General features: G+C 47.6%; 1 protein-coding gene and 1 long non-coding RNA gene across 3 annotated transcripts in view; one reads left to right on the top strand and one right to left on the bottom strand.

Annotated features, from left to right (window-relative positions):
* The window catches only part of LOC135328558 (uncharacterized), a 54224-nt gene extending 44929 nt beyond the window's left edge, over positions 1–9295 (top strand). The window contains exons 7-8 of one of the 2 annotated variants that reach the window (XR_010389566.1): positions 213–353; positions 3461–9295. This is a non-coding gene — a long non-coding RNA (uncharacterized LOC135328558). Of the gene's footprint in view, positions 1–212; positions 614–3460 lie in introns of those variants that run through there. The other variant, XR_010389565.1, reaches the window with a different exon arrangement.
* The window catches only part of EPS8L2 (EPS8 signaling adaptor L2), a 79828-nt gene that overhangs the window by 53767 nt on the left and 6939 nt on the right, over positions 1–19122 (bottom strand). The window contains exon 2 of the mRNA XM_026110691.2: positions 1268–1332. Within this exon, the coding sequence (XP_025966476.1) occupies positions 1268–1311 (44 nt within the window). The 5' untranslated portion in view covers positions 1312–1332. The remainder of the gene's footprint in view (positions 1–1267; positions 1333–19122) is intronic.

Here is a 19122-nt window from a genome sequence, read left to right as displayed (position 1 = left end):
TTTGGCCATTGAATAATGTGGGGCAATGCTGGTCTTCCCCCACCAGGCCTGGAGAAGGTTAGCTTTTGCATCCACCCACCCAAATTGTCCAGTCCTTCTGAGCTGCTAAAAAGCTGCTGTATTCCCACTCATCTGAAGCTTAGCTTTTTTTTTTTTTTTTTTTTTTTTTTTTTTTGAGAAGATGTAACCAGTTCTTGTTTCTTACTCAACAGCATAGCAACTGGCTCATCTGGTGGTGCCCGAGGCTCCATCTGCCACCCCAACTGCTGTCCATGCCACCAGCCCCAGGATGCCAAACCCAAAAGATGGAAGCAGGAGACAGGGTAGCCCATCTGGGCCCATCCTCACTGGAGGTACCTTCACTTGCAGCATCCCCTGGAAGAACAGAGCTTCTGGAGCTGCTGTTTTAAGGACAGTGGCTCACAATGAATGATAAACCTGGGCTGTTACTGGCAGTAACCTAGGTAAATGGAGACCCCTCCACATAAGACCTGAGTCCACCTAAACCTGAGGCAGTGTGAATGCCTAGATTAAGGGCCCTTATTAAGGAATCCTTTTGAAACATACTCCTTGAAGGCAGATGCTCAGATATAAAACATTTCAAAACGTGCAAGGACATAATTATGTGTAAAATACCTGAGTTGTGGAGTGTCAAGCCTCTAAGCATGGATTACCTCCCCAGTAACGCTATCCCACCCCACCCTGTCCATGCTTAGCTTGTGTGTAGGAGTGCACAGCCAGGAGATAACGATGTTTTCTCCAGCTCAGGCCTGGCAGGGAAAGATCAAAGCAGGATCTCTGGGTTTCAGGCCCTGTGGTCAGGTTGCCCTGCATGGTGCAGTGAGTCAGTGGGTGGCAGGCGGCTCCTTTCTGCTCTATCGTGATGGTCCCCGGAGGGCAGGTGGTAGTTCGTGGTGCTTGTACACATACCCCGCGCTCTCCGGAGACTGAGAGCATGCAGGAGGGAGGGAGAGAGGTAGTGGCTCTAGCTCGGCTGGGAAGCTGCCATGGCCCGCCAAGGCTCTCCTCCAGGCAGCTTGTCCAGGGTGGCGTTACCGAGCTGTGACATGCAAGACCCCAGAGGCGGGAGCAAGCAGCGCTAGGTACAACCAAAGCCAGAGAGATGCCAAAGCTGGGCAAAGTGAACACTGGGGACTTGGGGGGCAAGTGGAGACCCCTGAGAGCCTCCCCCAGGTGGTGGGGAGGCATGGGTGTGTCAACCCTGAGCCGGAGGGAGCCAGTGTTGCCCCACCAGGGAGATCCTTACTTTGCTGAGCCAGGGCTGCTGCTGAGGGATCCCTTGAGACTCATGTCGCTTCGCAGGACGGGCAGCTGGAAGGGAAGCAGAGGAGCCGAGGTTAACGATCACACAACAGTTTCCATGCGCTGTCGGGTGATTTGTCCACTGGGTACCCCCCACCTCCGCTGTGGGTATCCACGTAGCAGCACGGGCAGATGGGAGCATTCAGACAGGCATGATGGAGGTTTCTCACCACTCTCTGCCCTGTGGCTCAAACACCTCTTGCAGACGGCCGAAGAGCTGGCTTTGACCAGGACTGAGCTGAGACCGACACATCTCAGAATGCTTTTCTGAAACCTATTTTTACCTTTCCCCTCTCACCCGTCCCTTCCAGGCACACGCAGACTTTGTGAGATATCAGTACATCCTTTTCTATCTAAGCAGCCCTGCCTACAATTTAGCTCAGGCTAATGTAGCCTTTGCCTTTATGGTCTGTCAGAGGCCATTAATGAGCATATGGATCACTGTGGCCCGTGCGCTCACGCTGTTAATTGTCCTGAGTCATTTTTTCATGGACATACTGCCATTATCTTTTGTTATGTGGCAATTTTAAGCTCTGTACCAACCACTAAAGTATCCTTACCAGGGTATTCCTAGCATAGAGAAAAGTGGTAACTGTAAATGCTGCTCCACTGGCAGCAGAAAAAAGGAGAAGACATTCCTGCAAATGGCTGACTGCCTGGTGAGAGGCAGATGGCTTGGTTCACCAGTCGTTTCCTCCTCTCTCTGATCAAAATTTTAAACCAAGGGAAGACTGAGGTAGATCCAGGCACTGCTCTGAGAGCGGAGCTGAAAGGGGAAATAAAGGAAAAGAAAACAAAATATAATAAAAACTTAGGGGACATGTTGTACAGGAATCCAGGATATTCACCATTGCTCTCGTGTGCAACCTGAAGCAAATCCAAGACAAAGCTGTCAAGTTTTTGTACTCAGTTTTGAAAAGCTCAGGAGCCACCTGCATATGGGCTGGGTGCTCCGCACCTCTTTTTACCTTTGCCTGGATGAAACCCCGCTCATCTCATTAAAAGGTTGGCAGAATTCAAAGATAAAACTTTAAAGTACTTGTTGGCCTAAAGGGAGAAATTAATCAGTGTCTTCACTGGCACTTCTCACAGTGGGACCTTTGAACGTGGTTAGCGTGCACCACAGTGCTGCTGTGAGAGGTATCCTTGGCAGCTGGCAGAGCCGTCTTCCAAAGTTTTTTTTTTTTTTAAACTGAGCTTAGACCAAATTGGCCTGTAATTCCTGGGGAATACTTGGGAGTCATCTCTGGCATCTGGGATTTCCCCACTGGAGGCTGACTGTCTCTGCTGCAGGGCTTGCGTTGTCACGCCCTAGATTCCTTGTGTATCCATTTCTACTCCTCGGGCTGGAAACACATTTGCAGTATTTTGCTCTGTGTGTTTTGCCCTGAGGTCAAGGTGGATGCAAAGTCTTCTCGCTGATCTTAACAAGAGTGCACATGTGTCACAGAGGGCTATACGTGGTGTAGATACAGCTCGCTAGATAAAACACACCGCTTGTGTGTATGCTTCATAGTTACACGCTGCTAAAACTGTGGCACAGCCATGCACGCTCACGTGCACATGCGGACTTTGCACAGAGGGTCCCTGGCGTGTTTTGGGCCCAACCTTATGCTTTTCAGCATGGTCTGTGTCCCAGTGATACTCCTCGGTGCTGATACCGGGTTAGAAATTACTTTGAAGCACGAGAAGTGAATTTTCTAGACAGGATGTTAAATTCTCCCGTTCCACTCTCTTTTGGTAGATACTATAGTCCAAACACACACACACACACACACACACACACACATATGCAGATATAAAATCATATACATGTTAGAAGAGACCTTGATGTTCTGCCAGCCTCTCTGAGCGTAATGAAACCCGTCACAGTGCCCAGCTTGGGTACCTGTGAATTTTTCCTCTGTTAATAGCTGCCTGTTGGTTTCCTTTTACAGTCCTCAAACTGTTCCTATCTCCCAGATCTCTGGGTACATTAGCATAAGATACCTAGAAAAGGGAACATGCTCTAATAAACCCAGCTCTGCTCTGTTTACTTTACACCATTTGATCATATCAGTCTCATGGCTGATGATCATAGTCAGGAACATTTCTGCTTATTAATGTAATGTTTCTAGCTCCCTTCTTACTGCTCCAGGGCTGTGCCTTTATGGACTGAAACCCGCGGTGCTGCAGCAGGTAAGTGAGCACTGAGCTTGGCCCGCAGCGGTGAAATGACAGGAGGCACCGATGAGACCTGCAGCCAAGGATGTGCTAGCTTTTGTTTTTTCCTTCACAAGCTCCAACAGAAAAAGAAATGGTGGGAGTCTGTTCCTGCTTTCAGAAGAATCCACATGGTCAAACCCTCTTTTGTTCCCAGGGAAGCAACCCTCCCTTGGGAATGTCAGAGTTCACTGCTAAGCTTCGTGGGTGAAACAGGATCAGCCATAAAATGAGCCAACTCTTTGTCTCCTGCTTGGTAGTAAGAAAGTGCCCAAGGCACTTCCCTAGAAGAAGACATAATAAGCTGTCATGTACCACAGCTAGCAGAAGTGTCACTGGACCGCAGCAGTAGTCAGAATTAGTTGCCACTAATCTGAACGCACTGCCGTGAATGTGCAATAGGAACACCCATAACCTGGGAAGCAGCATAAAATAGGCATAAAGGGCTTTGTACTGCTTGCAGACCCATTTGTGCTCTGGGGCTTCAAACGTCTTTCTTCTGGTCAAGTGGGGGATGTACAAGCATTAGTGCCGCTGACGTTTCGGCAAGGGGGCTGGCTGTAGATTGCCCTTTCTGATGCGTCCCACGGAGCGATCCCTGGTGCATCTCAGTGTTTGTAATGCAGTAAACCCTAGTGTCAACCCTCCCTCCACCCGGCACCACTGGACAGTTGTCCTCACTGCCAGAGTGCCTGCATCTGAGGAAGGGCACCATGCTGGAAGCAATGCGAGTCCCTGCCAAGTCGCTGGCAAGGCAACCCTAACCCTAACCGGTCCCACTGGCTTCCATTCTTTTTATTTATTCATGCTATTTTTATTCTTTAGCCTTTGCCTGGTTCTTACACTGCTTTAAAGACATTGTCTGTGTTCAAACTTCTGTTAGTCGAAACGAGGGTGTGGTGTGATGCTGGCCAAGTTAAACCAGGACAGAGCCTGTGCCAACACTTTTAATTCAGTTTAAATTGTCTGATATTAATTGAATCCTCACTGGCGGGGGAGGGGGACAGATTTCTGAGGGGTCAGAGGTTTTATAATGATTTTGCTAAATTGAGAGAAAACTGGATTTGAATAAGATTAAGAATATGTCGGCTTTAACTATGCATGGAGCCCAAGGCAACCCACGAGAGACAAGAGGCAACCTTGGCAGAGCAGCTAGAGCTCCTGCGCTCTGCAAGGTCTGACGTGCATGTTGTCTTCTCCCTGCTGTCATTTCAGCAGTGGCTCACGCTTCCCTGATCAGGGGGTTTCTGATCCCTTTCTTATCTTCCTGCCGGGTGTGGCTGTTTTCTCCACCTTCCCCAGAGGGGTGAGCATACATGGAAGGGAAGCAAGAGGCAAATTTAGCAGTGCAATGTATGGCTGTACAAAGACTGCCTTTTCTTCGGCTCACCAAACCCAGTGTCGAGATCGTGTACCCGTTCTTTCGGTCTCAGTGGGTCACCAAGCACAGTGTTTCCTGAGATAAGGGCTCCAGCAGCTAAGCCAGGCTCAGATTCTGCCTACTGTTTCACAGCCCTCCACTCTGCATTTCTCTCCCCCCACACCAGTGCTGAGACAAAAGTTTGTGGAGCAGTTCTGTGGACTGAATCACTGGCATCCTCCAAAATAAGGTTATTTTAAACTCAGATCTGTGCAGTGATCTGTTGTTGGTTTTTTTTTCATGTGCATGTCTGTGTGACTCCACAGGTGGCTATTTTTAACCAGATCCATACCCCAGGGCGCTTTACAGGGTGCTTGCACAAACATTTGCACCAGCATGGCCAAGGGGTGATGAAGGGCAGTGCAAGAGCGGGACCGAGTGGTTGGGCAGAAGAGCACGAGGGCAGCGTCTCGCACACCCAGGGCTGCCTCCTGCGTCCTGGCAGCCAAGTCGGTACCTAGAGCAGGTGCCCCCACAGTCAGCGATGGCTGGTGGGGCAGGTCAGGGAGCGGGGACAAGTGGCAGCACTGTGCTTCGGGGGGGAAGGCGGTGCTTGCAGGCATCCTCCAGGAAGCTTCCCTGCCTGGCTAAAGCACGACGCTGACTCACCCCAGGCTATGTCATGGGTGTGAGCCCGCTCAGCCATCCTGCAAGCCTCAGCCCAGCAGCTCTCCCATGCTGGTGTCCTGCCCAGGAGATGTCACCTGTCACCAGCAGGGAGGCCAGCAGAAGGCAACACTGAAGGACAGCAAGATGGGGAAATTTGTATTGTACTTTAAAGCAAAGGAAATCTCATTCCCTGACCTTCCGGACATCCTTATCCTTAAGGTCAAATATCCTCCTGAAGGGACACACACAGTCATCGTAGAAGTCTGTCATTGCTGCCTTTGCTACATTTCTTTACTCTTATAGCAAATGGAAGAGGGCCATACATTGTTTTGACTTTTTTGAGTCTCTTTGAAGAGGAAGCCACAATGTCGCAAGGGTGGAGAAGCTCCGGCAGAGAGGAAAGAATAATAACTCTCTCTTTTCCAGGGGCCAGTCACTCTTACTGGTCATACCTTATTTTTATTAGGAATATTTCTCACTCTTCTGCTATGGTCATACATTATTTTGGTTCTCACAGCAAATATAAAATTACTGTGAAAACTTCTGGACTTTGGGTGAAGATTGGCCAACTTGAAAATGTTGTGAAATACTAGTGTATTTTTAAGGCTATTATTATTATTATCATCACTGTTAATAATAATAACAACAGCAGTATCTAGTGTCTGTGAATACTTTTCATTATGGGTATAAGAATACCTTTAAGCATGAGATCAGTTAGATCAGGCTGGAGAAAATTTTTTGGTATCAGGCCATTGGAATATATGATTGTATCAGTAGAGAAATACTGAGCAAAACACAAAAGCTTTTACTGGAACTTCACTGCAGATCAACAGTAGAAAAATACAGCAAAGCTTAAAGTCCCACTTTGACAATTGTGAGTGGAAAGTTTGATATTTTCATTCCAAAATCACTTCTCATTTTAGATCTACTAAAACCCAGCAGCACTGTATACTCTGATGTCAAATAGAAAGCTTGACCTCCAAGTCTTTTGATGATTGTCAAGAACAAAACATTAGATCAATGTGAAAGAGTTCTTTGGGTGGTTTTTTTTCCCCCTAAGCTTATTTTCAAGAAGAATTTTGAAATTTTCTGTTTTAATTCCAAGTGGAGATTAAACTAAATCACAGAAGCTTTCATAAAAAAAGCCCCTGCTTTCTCTGCACAGTTCTAATTAGCATCATTTCACCTGTTTTACACACAAGAAAACTGTGACACAAAGAGGTGAAAAGGGCTTCTCAACGACCGTATACATGTCAGTGTTAGGGGAAGGAATAGAAACCTCAACCTTAAATTCTGTCTGTTGCTCTCTCCAGTAGGACTCGCTACCCCTGAGTACAAGACTGTGCAGATGTTTGTTTAAGAACATTCTCTAAAATCAAAAAACTAACAAGTTACGTAGGAGTAATACTTTATTTTTCCTAGCATGGCCTAGAGCATTTCTAACAGATCCTATCTTTGTTTCCATCAGTCATCCTGCTGAAATCTGTCTGGTGTGACAGGACTTCCAAAATGCCTGCAAGCTAGTACTGAAATGTGTTTTCCTACCTCGAGCCATGGTGCTGATACTGCTGGTTTAACCAATCTGTCACAAAAAGGTGTCAAATAAGGTTTGATGTCTTTTGCCTAAAGCATTTCTTGACTGGTTTGGACCACATGAAATTATGCCAAAATGCAATGTGGTCTCTTATATCCCACCAAGTCAAGGAAAAGAAGGTGGTCAGGAATGGCTTTGTTCTGCAGTACATGCAAAGTGCTCGAGGACATGGAAAGTCTCTGCACCAAGTGCATCAGATTAAGGCGCTTGGGCACTGATGAAATATATGCGATGGAAACACTGCCCGTGGGTCCCGTCTGGGGATGGGAGGGGGGTAGATTCGTACCAAGGGTGCTGTTGGCTGTGCATGTAGCCAGTGCCAACTGGATGGGTCAGACAGGAATGCTAGATTAGCAAAAGCCTCGGCAAGTAACATAAAGCTTCGGCTAGAAACATTAGCTGTTGACCACATGATGTTATCTTTTAAACTTCCCAGGACAACAAAGCACTGTCTGTTAGGGTTGCTGGGTGTTTTTATAAGGGAATGTCACACTGGTGAAAGCTGTTTGATACACTGTCATGCAAACCTACATCTTCTCATACCCACGAGAGCCAAGGGAGTGCAGGCACCATGATGTATATACATATCCTGCACTGCATGGCTTATAGTCTTTTCCTTGCTCCAGACAGCCTCCCAGGCACCTGGGAGTATCCTGCACTCTCCCGTGAACTGTCCTGCCCTCCATTTTTATAGTATTGGAGGACCTGGCAGATAGAAAAGGCTCCACCCCCACAGCAATCCACAAACAAAATAGCTTTCTCCTGTTGTTGGTGGGGCACTGGGGTCAGTGCTCGTTCCTCCTCATTTGGCACCCAAGAGATCTAAATTCACACGACCTTTTTTAGTTCTCTAAAAATGCTTGTATGAGCCACCCTGGAAACCTGTGGCAGATCTGAGAATTTAACCCAGGTCTCGTGTCCTAGTCCAGCATCATAATGATGAAACCACCCTTCTAATTCAAACCTGCTCTGTAGGGTCTCTTCCAGAAGCACGCATGCATAAAAAGCTTTATTCAGGTTAGTCAGAAAGCAGCAAGGAAAACCCAAATCCAGAGCAAAGGTGCTGACAGCCAAAGAAGCAAGTGAACATATTGCTGTTGCCCTGTAAAGACAAGCAAGCAAGGATCTTGTCCCATCTTAGGACTGAAATTTCCAAATCCCGTCTTTCGAATCAGGCCTTGCAAATCATGGTTATGCGTTCTATTTTAACCTACTGCTGCAGATTCCTGCTGTGAAAGGGAGAAAAACATCCACCTGATACTTCTCAAAGGGTCTAGTTGGCCCTGGGAGTCCCCCTTCTTAGGCACATTATTTGAGATGTCTTTGCAGAGACCCAGGGTTTTAGAAAATGCTGAATGCTTTGTTCTTTCTTTCCTCTCTCCCACGCATGACACCCTTTCAAGTTATCTCTACAGTGATGGAGCCACACAAGACCACAGGTCACTTTGGGAAGATGCTAGGTGAGCATGATTGAATGTATAGTTTCAGGGTATGCATGGCACAGGGCACGTTATGTAGCACATTACATTAGTTTGAGTCACAGGTGGCTGGTACAACCTGCTAGATATTTGGAAGAAACACTCCCTGCTCTGCACACTGGATTTTTCACATTGCAGAGATTCTCCAGAAGACAAACACCTGCATAAATATAACCCAGCCCAACAGGTTGGTGACATTGGCCACGGGTAGAAAGATGTTCTGGATTTAGCCAAAGTTCAGTTGGGATTGGTATGTTAATTAATGTATAACCGATTTATGTTAGAAAGTATAGGTCAGAGTAGAGAAGAATCAAGTGTTCTTTAGCCAGCTGGAAGAAGCAGGGAGCAGCTCTTTTAGGCTGAGACATCTTGGAACTACAGTCACCCCTCTGCAAGCTTTGATGGACCCAGATTGCCACTTTCTGTATGATGTACCCCTTCTTTATGTGTTGTGCCCTTCTGTGCTGTGCATATGCCCAGCGCTGAGGATTGCGCCCACGTAGCCAGTGCCTTGTTCACTAACCTCCTCAGAAACAATAATTTGTGCTTAAAAAAAGTGTTTCCTGAGAAAATGTTTAGGCAAACTTCCCAGTGTTGAAAGGGGAACACCCACATGCTTGTCCGGCGGTTGGGCTTGGCATGAGTGGCCCCTTGGGACACCACACAGCCCTGCCAGATTGCATTAGAGATTTGGAGGCAATGCATCTGCTGTCCTTAATATTGATCCACCAAGAGGCTCAGAGGCCGAAATGGAGGCTTGGGAGTTACTGCTCGGGCCTTGGAAACACAAACTGATGGCACAGAGCAGGAGAACTGGGAAAGTGCCAATATTTACAAATTCCTGATGTGAGATTCACAGACTACCTAGCGAGAGCATGGGAAACTAACCCCCACTCCCCACCACGCACGCACACACGCACACTCATATGTGACTCTTTCCCTTCCATAGCTGATGATTTAGGTCCAAGTCAGAAGTCCAGGCAGCAGTGGAGGCTCTTGGTGCCCACAGAGGTTGGGGCAGGAGAGGAAGGCTCTACATATGAGCTGAACCAAACTAGGAGCTTTTATAGTCCTGTCAGAAGGTGAAACCCTCCTTAAAGAAACATAACCGAAAGCAAGTCTAGACAGTGCCTTGTTCTATAAATACCCAGAGAAAATGCGCAAATAGCCACAATCTCCAAGATCTTGGGAAAAATTTGGAAGCTGATGCCAGTGCCCTTCTGAAAGGCACGTCTGCAGAGTCTCCGTGCTGAGTCACAGCATCTGAATTTACACTTTTCTTCTGTTAGAGGAACCCTGCAGAAGCCAGGTGGAGGAAAAACACAGAGCAAGTTTGAGCTTGTTACGTGTCTGCTGAGCCTGTCTCTTGCCAGAGGTACTAAGCTAAGCATTATCTACGCTTGGGCTGTGGTTTGGCAAGCTTGAGAATCAGACCCAGAACTAGCGTGCCAAGTATTAATAGCTGCTTTTGGAAATATGGAAGGAGATGGGTAAGCATATGCTCTATAAAAGCTCATTACAATGGTTTGAATTGAAAGATCTCAGTTCAAAACTACCTGGAGAAGAGAAAGTGAAAGGTGAGTCAGCTGCATTTCCTGGGAAAAGAAACATGATGTTCCTCAGGCTTCCTGGGAAGGGAAGAGTGGTGTGGGCAATTGTGTAGCTTTTTCCTCTGGCCTGTTTTTGTTTTGTGTCACCACACCCTAAGCTGCTAAAATCTGTCCCCTTGTCCTGCGACTGGCACCACCCAGCTCCTAGCAGATGGGAGCCCTGGGGAGAAAAGAGCCGTTGGAGCAGGCCTGGTTCTGGCCATGGGTTTGTCTGGGCAAGAAGCAGGGGGAAGACGATAGGGCCCAAACCCTCATCTGTCTGTGCTGGTGGCACTTGTGGGGGTAACCTGTCTGGCACCCAGAAAGCTTGCTGGAAAAACGCCATGACAGCTCTCATGCTGAAATATTTCTCTCTCCCTTTCCTGCCTCCTCACTCAAAATCTCATTAAAAATAACCCCCTTTCCTTAGCCTGGTACCACACTTCAGGGGCTCGATCACTGGCAGGGAGGAGGTTATAGCTGTGATTTTTTTTAGTGGGGGAAGGATTGGACATCGTGCCTTTGGAAATGAATCCTTTTTATTTTCTGGGTGTACAAATCAGCACTCAGACGTCAAGGCAGTAAAAATAGGGAATGACTCTGCATGTGTGTGTCATATCCCAGAGCAGGACAGATAGCAAGGAAATGGTCCCACGGCACAGCCCTTTTCTGCTCCAGCCCAGCCTGAAGGAGGGCATTGAATGTGAGCCTCTGTGTCCAGGCAAAACACCAGGACTGTGTGCTTAACTGGCAGCATGTTTGTGTCTCCTGGCTGCAAGCACCAGCTCCCAGAGCTGCTCCCCACATGTGCCTCGCTGCACAGTGAGCCCATCTCTCGTTTCTAGTTCACCTTTTCCAGGCTAGAAGGCATTTGTGGAGCAGCTGGGAGACTCGGCAAATGCTGGCACCGGTGTGGCAGGGTGGGCTAGAGGCTGGAGCAAAGGAGAAGGTGGGAGGGTCCCTGTTGTGTCACTGCTGCTTGACACAGTGACATTAAGGCTCTGTGACAGGGCATAGCAAACTGCTCTTCCTTACAGTGGGACCTTAAGAAAGAAAAGCTCTTTTCCTCAGGGCTCTTACCTCCATGCTTGAAAGGTGATGCTGTATTAATGCAATGCACTGGTGTCAGTCAATGCCCCCAGTGATGCTGCCATAAAAGAAGATTTCAGAATGAAAGCCCAATTTGGCTTCTTTCAGAACCTTTAAAGCTACCCAGTCCAACCATCGGTTGCCATGTCTACACTGATAACACACTAAGATCTATGTAGTCCTTGATAGTCCTTGATGGAGAGCAGTGGTTTTTTGCCAGCTGTTGCCCTATAGACTGGTAAGCCTTTACAGTGATGATAGTTTTAAGCTATTCATCCAAGTCTATTCATAGTTCGTTAAACTGTTGTTTTAATATATAAGTACACTGTGACCCCAGCTCATATTAATACCATCCAATATGTTAGCCTCAGCTATGTTAGTTTGTTATTGCTTTCACGGATGACCTGTAAAACTTGTCTACCAGATAAATTTGTCAGACAAATTCATTTTCCACATTACTTCCAAGCAAAGGCCTTCGCCCCAGGAGGACCACGATACTTAAACTTAAGCATCACTTGCCTGGCTTGTGCCAGTCCAGATAAGACTGAAATCCTTCAAGGAAAGATGGCTTGGTGGTAGGGCTGGTCCCTGACCAACCCTCAGGAGAAGGAGAAGGAGGTTTCCTTGTAAATGGACTCCTCCACGATGACTGGTTCTTGAGTAAGATGGAGGTATTGAGATTGATGGGACATTTGCACTGCCTCCTCCTAAAGGAAGGGCATTTTTGGTCACTCCCTGAAACGCTGATTCACTTGCCTGGCAGAAATTCAGGTGTGCAGCAGGACAGTCACTATGTCAAGAGTTTTTCCTCCACCAGGGAAGAATGTGTGACTAGGCTGAGAGCCACTTCGGGGGCCATAATTAGCCTCAGTTTGTCTCCAGTATGGTCGTTTTAAAATCTGTGGGGTTGCAGTGGGATATAGAATGTGATGGGTAAATCTGAATCAAGGAATACTTATTTCTCTGTTTTGGAAGGTCACTTCATGATCATCTTTCCGCAAAGGAAGGGACAGGACCGCAAACTCTCTCCCTCTGCCTATACCAGTGAGTGGCTATTCCACATTGCTCCCTGCTTCCCTTCCACGTGTCTGCCTAAAGCAGCTCGGGCTTGGAGAAGCTAATGCATCAATACATTTCATTTCCTGCTGTAAAACTCTCCCTGGGATTTTTGCTGGGAGGGTGGGGGAGAAGATTTTGGGGGAGGAGATCCATCTCTCAAAAATCACGTTTGATATCTAAGGCTTTTTCCGACCTTCTTAAGCTAATCAAGACAATATTCGTTGCCATCTCTTCCCACCCCATTTTGTGCTTCCTACTCATATCCTGTCTGTGTATTTTTGGCCACTTGCTAACAATTCACTTGAGCTAAAACTTGGCACATGGGAGCTCAGCTATGAGTGTCACTGCAGGAAAACAAGCAAACATTAATTTAACCAGCTCAGTGACACGGTGGCAACTATGGTCCCATAGAGGGTGCAGGCTTTGGGTCAACCCTAGGCCTGACAGCGGACAGAGGTGTTTCTTACAGAGTACATTCAGCCCCTCGAAACGCACCTGAGGCTCTGACCAGGGTTCACCCAGCTAAGTGGTGGGGACCGTGAAGGATGGTTGGGCTGTGAATGAAGGGGCAGCATATGGTTATATTCCTGCAGCCAGCCTGGCCCTGCGCTGGTAGTATTTCATGCAGGTGTTTTTCCCTGTGGTGCTGCTGAAGGGGTGCAGGCAACAGCCAGTTCTCACAAGCACTATGAGCATAGACGATGGGCAGGGTTTTTTGCAAGGATGGGCATTGGGTTTCCTCACCCCTATGGTCCCAGCTTGCCCCCAAATCTCAGTTTGTTTGGTGGAAACTGAAATAGGAGAACAGGTACAGTCCATGCCACAGAAATAAATATCAGTGTTAGCAAATCACAGTTCACAGATGGGGAGACTTTGCTGATTTATTGCCGAACTACTGTACTAACACTGACTGAGGATACAGCCAGGATCAACAAGTTTATACTGTCCTTCTGGCTCAGAGGAGTGGATTCTGCTTCTGAGGGTGGGAATAAACAATAAATGTCCATGTAACAATACTTAGATTTTTTTTTCAGTTGTATTTTAATCTAGTCTTTTTCTTTCTGTTGTTGGCGTTCTCAAATATATGTCATGGGAGATAAAATTCTTTATGAAAAATTGTGATTTATCCCTTCCCAATCATTTCTGAAAGGCATAAACAGGAGTCATCAAAATGCTCTTTGATTTTCAGTCATTAACTTGTTTTATCTGCTAAATGCTGAGATTTTTTGATTCCGACAGAGAGTCCCTATAGGAAATGAAACATTGATTCCTGATGCAAAACATGTTCTGCTGGAAAATATTTGTCCAAACCTTCACATCCAGCTCTGAGGATAGCCACTTTTATGTGCTGAGCTTGCAAATGAAGAAATGAGGGCAGAGTGTGGTGAAAATTATTTAGATGGAGGTGTTACTTTTCAAACTATTTATGTAGAAGGGTCCTTGCTGCAGGGTGGCAGAACCCTGTTATACATCACTGGTGTTGCTCTGTTTCTTCTGTCACCACCTGCCAGTTTAAGAAACTTCCTTCTCAAAAGTAAGGCCATAGGCCATCATTAGGAATGACTATGTCGAGACATAGGCAGGAATGGCTATGGATAAGCCATCTCTCTACAGAGCTGGTTTCTGGCTCCCTGATGACTGGACTGGGATTACACAGAACAGGGATCTGCTTTTTAGGGTCCTGAATCCCCTTTATGTTTTCCACAAGTCTCTGCAAAGGCTGCCCTTCACTGTTACAGTGTGTCATATCCCCACTCCGTCTCCTGAATCAAAAGACAAGATGCACTGTCACAGAAGAGAGCCAGGTGCTATTCTCAAAACCTCTACGCAAGAGAACAGGAAACGTGGTCTTTCCTTAAGGCACAGACTGCGCATTGGAGACTTGACTTCAGCTCACCAATCCAACACAGGTCTCCTGTGTGTCCTATAGCAAGTCTTTTAGACTCTGCTGGGCTCTGCTCCCATCAGTAAAATGGCATAATAAAACTTTACAACCTCACAGAGAGGAACACACTGAAGAGTGCAAGGGAATCGGCTGCCATGGCTTGGAGGAGAGTTGCAATGCAAAGTGTCTAAGCTGGAAAGAGAGGCCGAATGTCAGAGAAAGAGCTGCAATCAGTGCCTGGCATTTCGGCAGAGGATGGGCACAAGTGCAGCTGATCCAAATGGGCTCTTTCACTGTCAACTTTTCTTTAACCTCTTTTTAAGCTACCTATCATGCTGTCCAGCATGTGGCTCCTGACCAAGCTATAGCATTTGGAGCCCTCTGTCAGCAAAGTCTGCTAGAGATGTTCCTTGTATTAATCCCTATGAATGCCACTAGACACAGCAATCTTGTCTTGGCTGTTCCTCTCATCCGCTTTTAAACTCCTGCTTGATTTTCACTCTGAAACCTGGGCTGAGGACAAATGAATGGTCCTGTTCCTCTCCTAGCAACTTGCATCCTACTAAGTTGCAATCTTATTTCCGGGAGCAGCTTCAGCACTTCCCACCGTGGCAGCTGTCATGGGCTACCACCCCATCCCCAGCAACTGTGTGCAAGAGCAGTATGACTCAGAGCAGGAACAGATGGGGCTCAAAGTCCATTCCCCCCCCCTACACACACATTCCCTCTCCCCAGCTTATTTTTCAGCCAGATCAGTTCCAGGATCTGATTCACAGCCCAGCCGCACAAACTAGCGTGCTGACACAACTAAGGAGCATCACTGGAGCAGGAGCGGCTGGGAATGCCTCAAGCCAGCATCGCTGCCAAATGCAGAGCGTTCCCCTGCATGCATGCAGGTGAACCCTGGGCCCTCCACAAAGCGATCACCTGAGGCCTGGATTCAAGAATCGATTTCCACCACTTGGGCTTTCAGCAAAGCTAAGAAGCTGCTGTGGAGGAGGCCAGGAGGAGGAGGTGTTCTGCACGGGAACAGCCAGTTACACAGTAACCAGAACAGTCCCTTGAGAGAGCTTTCCAGAAACAAACAAAAAAATGTGTTCCCTTTGTTTCATTTAGAATAGAAGGATGTGTGAGGTTGGGTTTATCAAAAGAATTTAAGAGGCAGTTTCTAATCTTATGTTGCAGAAATGTTTTAACAATCTCACCGCCAAAAAAAGAAAAAAGAAAAGAAAAGAAAAAAGAAAAAAAAAAAAACCTTTTGCAAGGGCAAGGAGGAAAAAGCACAACTGGTCCCCGCAGCAGAGGTCTGTGATGACAGTCTGCGACTGCAGCCAGTTAGTTGGGCCAGGAATGATTACAGGGCTGGGAAGGGGATAGAAGAGTTGTCTGCAATGCCTGAGGAGAAGAGGTTTCACTAACTGCTCCTGGATGCCCACACAGGGATTTGGCACACAGATTTCTAGTTCTGACTGGCTAAATCTCTACAGGTGGACACAGAAGAGACCTTTCTGTCATGGGAACCCCAGTACTGTGGAGCGAGTTGCCCCAAGAGGCTGCGCAGTCTTCGTTTTTGGAGATTTTCAAGATCTGACTGGATAAGCCCTGAGCAAACTTGTCTGATTTCAGAGCAAACCCTGCTTTGAGCAACAAGTTGGACAAGGGACCTCCTGAGGTCCCTTCCCACCTGAATTAGCCTACGATCCTCAAAGGGGAGAGAAGGAAGGAGCAAGAAAGCCCTTTTAAGCCAGAGTGGACAACCAATGTTTGCAAGTGTTGGCGTTGGAGGATGGCACACAGTCATGCCAAAACAAGGCAGTTGGTTTCTCCTACAGCCAAAAGAGGTGTTAGGAATGCCATTTACCACAGCCTGTGGTTTAAAACAGTGTAGAACCCTCCTCACCGGATCACCTCTCTTTAGGGCATGCTGATGCCTAAATCAGCTGCAGGTTGCTGGGTCACCTCCAGAGAGAGGAAGGGTTTGCAGAGGCAGGGTTGTGCTTAAACTTGCACATTTAAGGACCTGCCACATTCTTGAAGGTCTTTTTGGAGGAAGGGGACAGGTAGCCCCACCAGCACAGGAACACACGAGATTTTGAGAGAGAGAGGGAGCATGAGAGTAAAAGGCACAGCAATGGAGAAACTGGTGTCCTCTATCCTCCACCTCAGCAAACACCAGCTCTCCTGACAGCAGGGATGCAGCCCTGCTAGCCAGTCCTCCTGCACAGCTCTTCCTCAGCTGTAGATGAATATACATAAGTACATGTAATTTTTAGCCCTTTCAGTAATAGCCCTGTTTGGCCTGAATTTGGTGGGGAAGCAGCCTTCCTGCCCACAGCTATCTTCAAGACAGGATGTTGCCAACATTTCAACAAGATGCTCTTTCAGCATACACAGCCCTGACGCTTCTTGGTTAGTGGGGCTCACTCTGGCTACAACATGTTCTATTCCTAGGGCTCCCCAGCCAGGTCCTCATCGTTCCTGCCCTGGAGGACTAACAACTGGCAAAAGATTAGTGTGGGTCTACTACTAAGTCAGGTGTCATGAGCTGCTCCACAGCTAACAAGGTCCTCTTTTAGCTTGGGTTGTCAGGGGACAAGATGCAGAGACAAGAGGATCTGAATGAAGTCATCCAGCCAGCCCTGGAGTGGGGAGTGGCCTCTGCCTGCAGCATCTTGGCCGCTCTATGCACTCCTCTGGCCAAGGACAGATCACACTGGAGTCAGAGTCACACACTATGCTTTAGGGAAAACACCAGCAGTCTTGGAAGGGAAATCCATCCAAGGGACTGCCAAGGGTGGGGATAGCTTACATCTCACCTGCACTCTTTCCCTGTGCTTTAGATCATTCTTCTAACCTTAGACAGTTCTTCCAACCTTTGGCTGTTTGCATACGAGGTCTTAGTGGAGGGGACAGAGAGTATGAGTGTCTTTGGCCTTGTGCCAAATGCAGAGCAGATGTCCTGGGGACCTGTTTGGTCCAGCTTGCATGTGACTGTGGCAGACGGGCTTCGACTGCTCAGCTCATTTCATGCAGCCTCCCTCTCAGTCCTCACTTCCTAGGCTGTAATTAAACTTGCATGACATTTCTTTCCACTGAGCAGCCACTGGGGCTGGAGCTTGTCCGCTACCTTTCAGCCTCCCTTTCGGCATGGAGGCAGCAGAGACAGCTGCCTGGACATGCACTAGTGTGTCACCTCTCCCGTCACTTGTGCTCAGTTCCTGCTCAGGTGGCAGGCTGAGAGCATAAGCACGGCTGTACCACATCAGACCACAGATCTGTCCATTTAGCATCCTGTCTCAAAGAGGGACCGAAAGTGGACTCACAGGGGAGAGGACAAGAACATGACCAGCACACAGGGACGTTCTCTTCAAACAGTCTCCCAGACTCTAATAGAGACTCTAATAATAGGGTTTAAGAACTCCCGGTAGGCTTTTTCATCCCTGAATTCTGTCTGACCACGCTTTGTCCAACCCGTGTACATTTTTGACATCCTCAACATCCTGCGGCAAGATACTCTGCAGCTTGACTCTGCATGGTGTGTACAACCATCTTTTGTCTGCTTTGCACTTACCAGCTGACACTTTCATGGGATGCCCCCCAGCTTTGCTATCAGTAAACAACTGTTCTCATTCACTGTCTCCATGCCACCGGCAGTATTGCAGACCTTGAGGATAACAGCAGCTCGGCGGTCTCTCTCTTCCAAATGAAGAGTACTGGAAGTTTCATAGCTTAATCATATATAAGATGATCCTTTTGTCTTTATTTTTAAAATCCAACTAGACACTGCAGAGCAGTGGGAATGTGAGAGGATTGCTCAGTCAGCTGACAGCCCAACCACACCTAGGGTGTTACCTGCTCTTACTGGCAAAGACTGGCAATGAGCACAGCCCTGGTACATTTACTCTCAATTTATCCTGTTGAACCTGCTCCTGCCCAGTTTAGTGCTGCAGCTCGTCTGGCTGAGCTGCAGCTTTCTGGTAATTTTTTTTTTTCCAGCTGGTGAAACTTTACCTTCTTTTCTTTCAAGCAGTAGTGACTGACAGTAGCAACAAACCTGACAGTCCTACAGAGCCTTTCATGTCACTTTTACTCTCCCTCCCACCGCTTCTATTTCAAAAAGAAAAAAACCAACACTCCCCCCAGATTATTCACATCTAACCAGCACTGGCTTCATCTGAGTCCTGCCTGCTTGGAGTGAGCATGTGCCTGGATGTTGGACTGGACTCTCCCTTCACCAGCCAGGGTTCACTGTTTTTGTAATACTTCAAGGCCAGATGGAAAATGCTGATTTACACCAGCTGAGAATCAGCCCTTTGAGTTCAGTGTAGCAAACTGCAGTTTCCATAGCTCAAAAATACTTCCCTCCTCCTGCAATTTGGAAGGGTTTGTGTTCTTGGGTGTTATAAAACTAAGGGTGAATCAGCAGCGCACCTGCCTGCATGATCAGGTACCAACCCCACCCGGAGATCAGCTAGGGATGCTCGCATGCTGGTGCCTGGTGGTACAAGCCTCCTTCCCCTGTGAGCCTGAGCGGCATGCCTGTTCTCCCATGGATCTGAGCATGGATCAAGTCGGCCGAGGTCCATCTAACTCTAGCCAGAGGCTGTCCTCTCAGAGTTGCATTGAGTGCAGTCTGGGACAGCCTGTCCAGCAGAGGAGTCCTGTCTAGTGTCAGATACTAAGAGCTGGCTTCTGAGCAGGGGGCAACTGGCAAAACTCCACTGTGGTCAGCGTTCACCAGCCAAGGAGCCATCCGCTAATACCTAGCCTTGCACTGAGCAAGCACCACTCACATCTGCACAGGCTATCTGGATACATCTTATCCCTCTCCCTTCTTCAGAGAGTTTTGAAAGTCCCATATCTCAAGCTAGAAG

Source organism: Dromaius novaehollandiae, chromosome 5 (genome assembly GCF_036370855.1).
Source record: "Dromaius novaehollandiae isolate bDroNov1 chromosome 5, bDroNov1.hap1, whole genome shotgun sequence".
Lineage (NCBI taxonomy): Eukaryota > Metazoa > Chordata > Aves > Casuariiformes > Dromaiidae > Dromaius > Dromaius novaehollandiae.
Note: the sequence above shows the minus strand (reverse complement) of the source record. Positions and strands in the feature narration are given on the sequence as shown.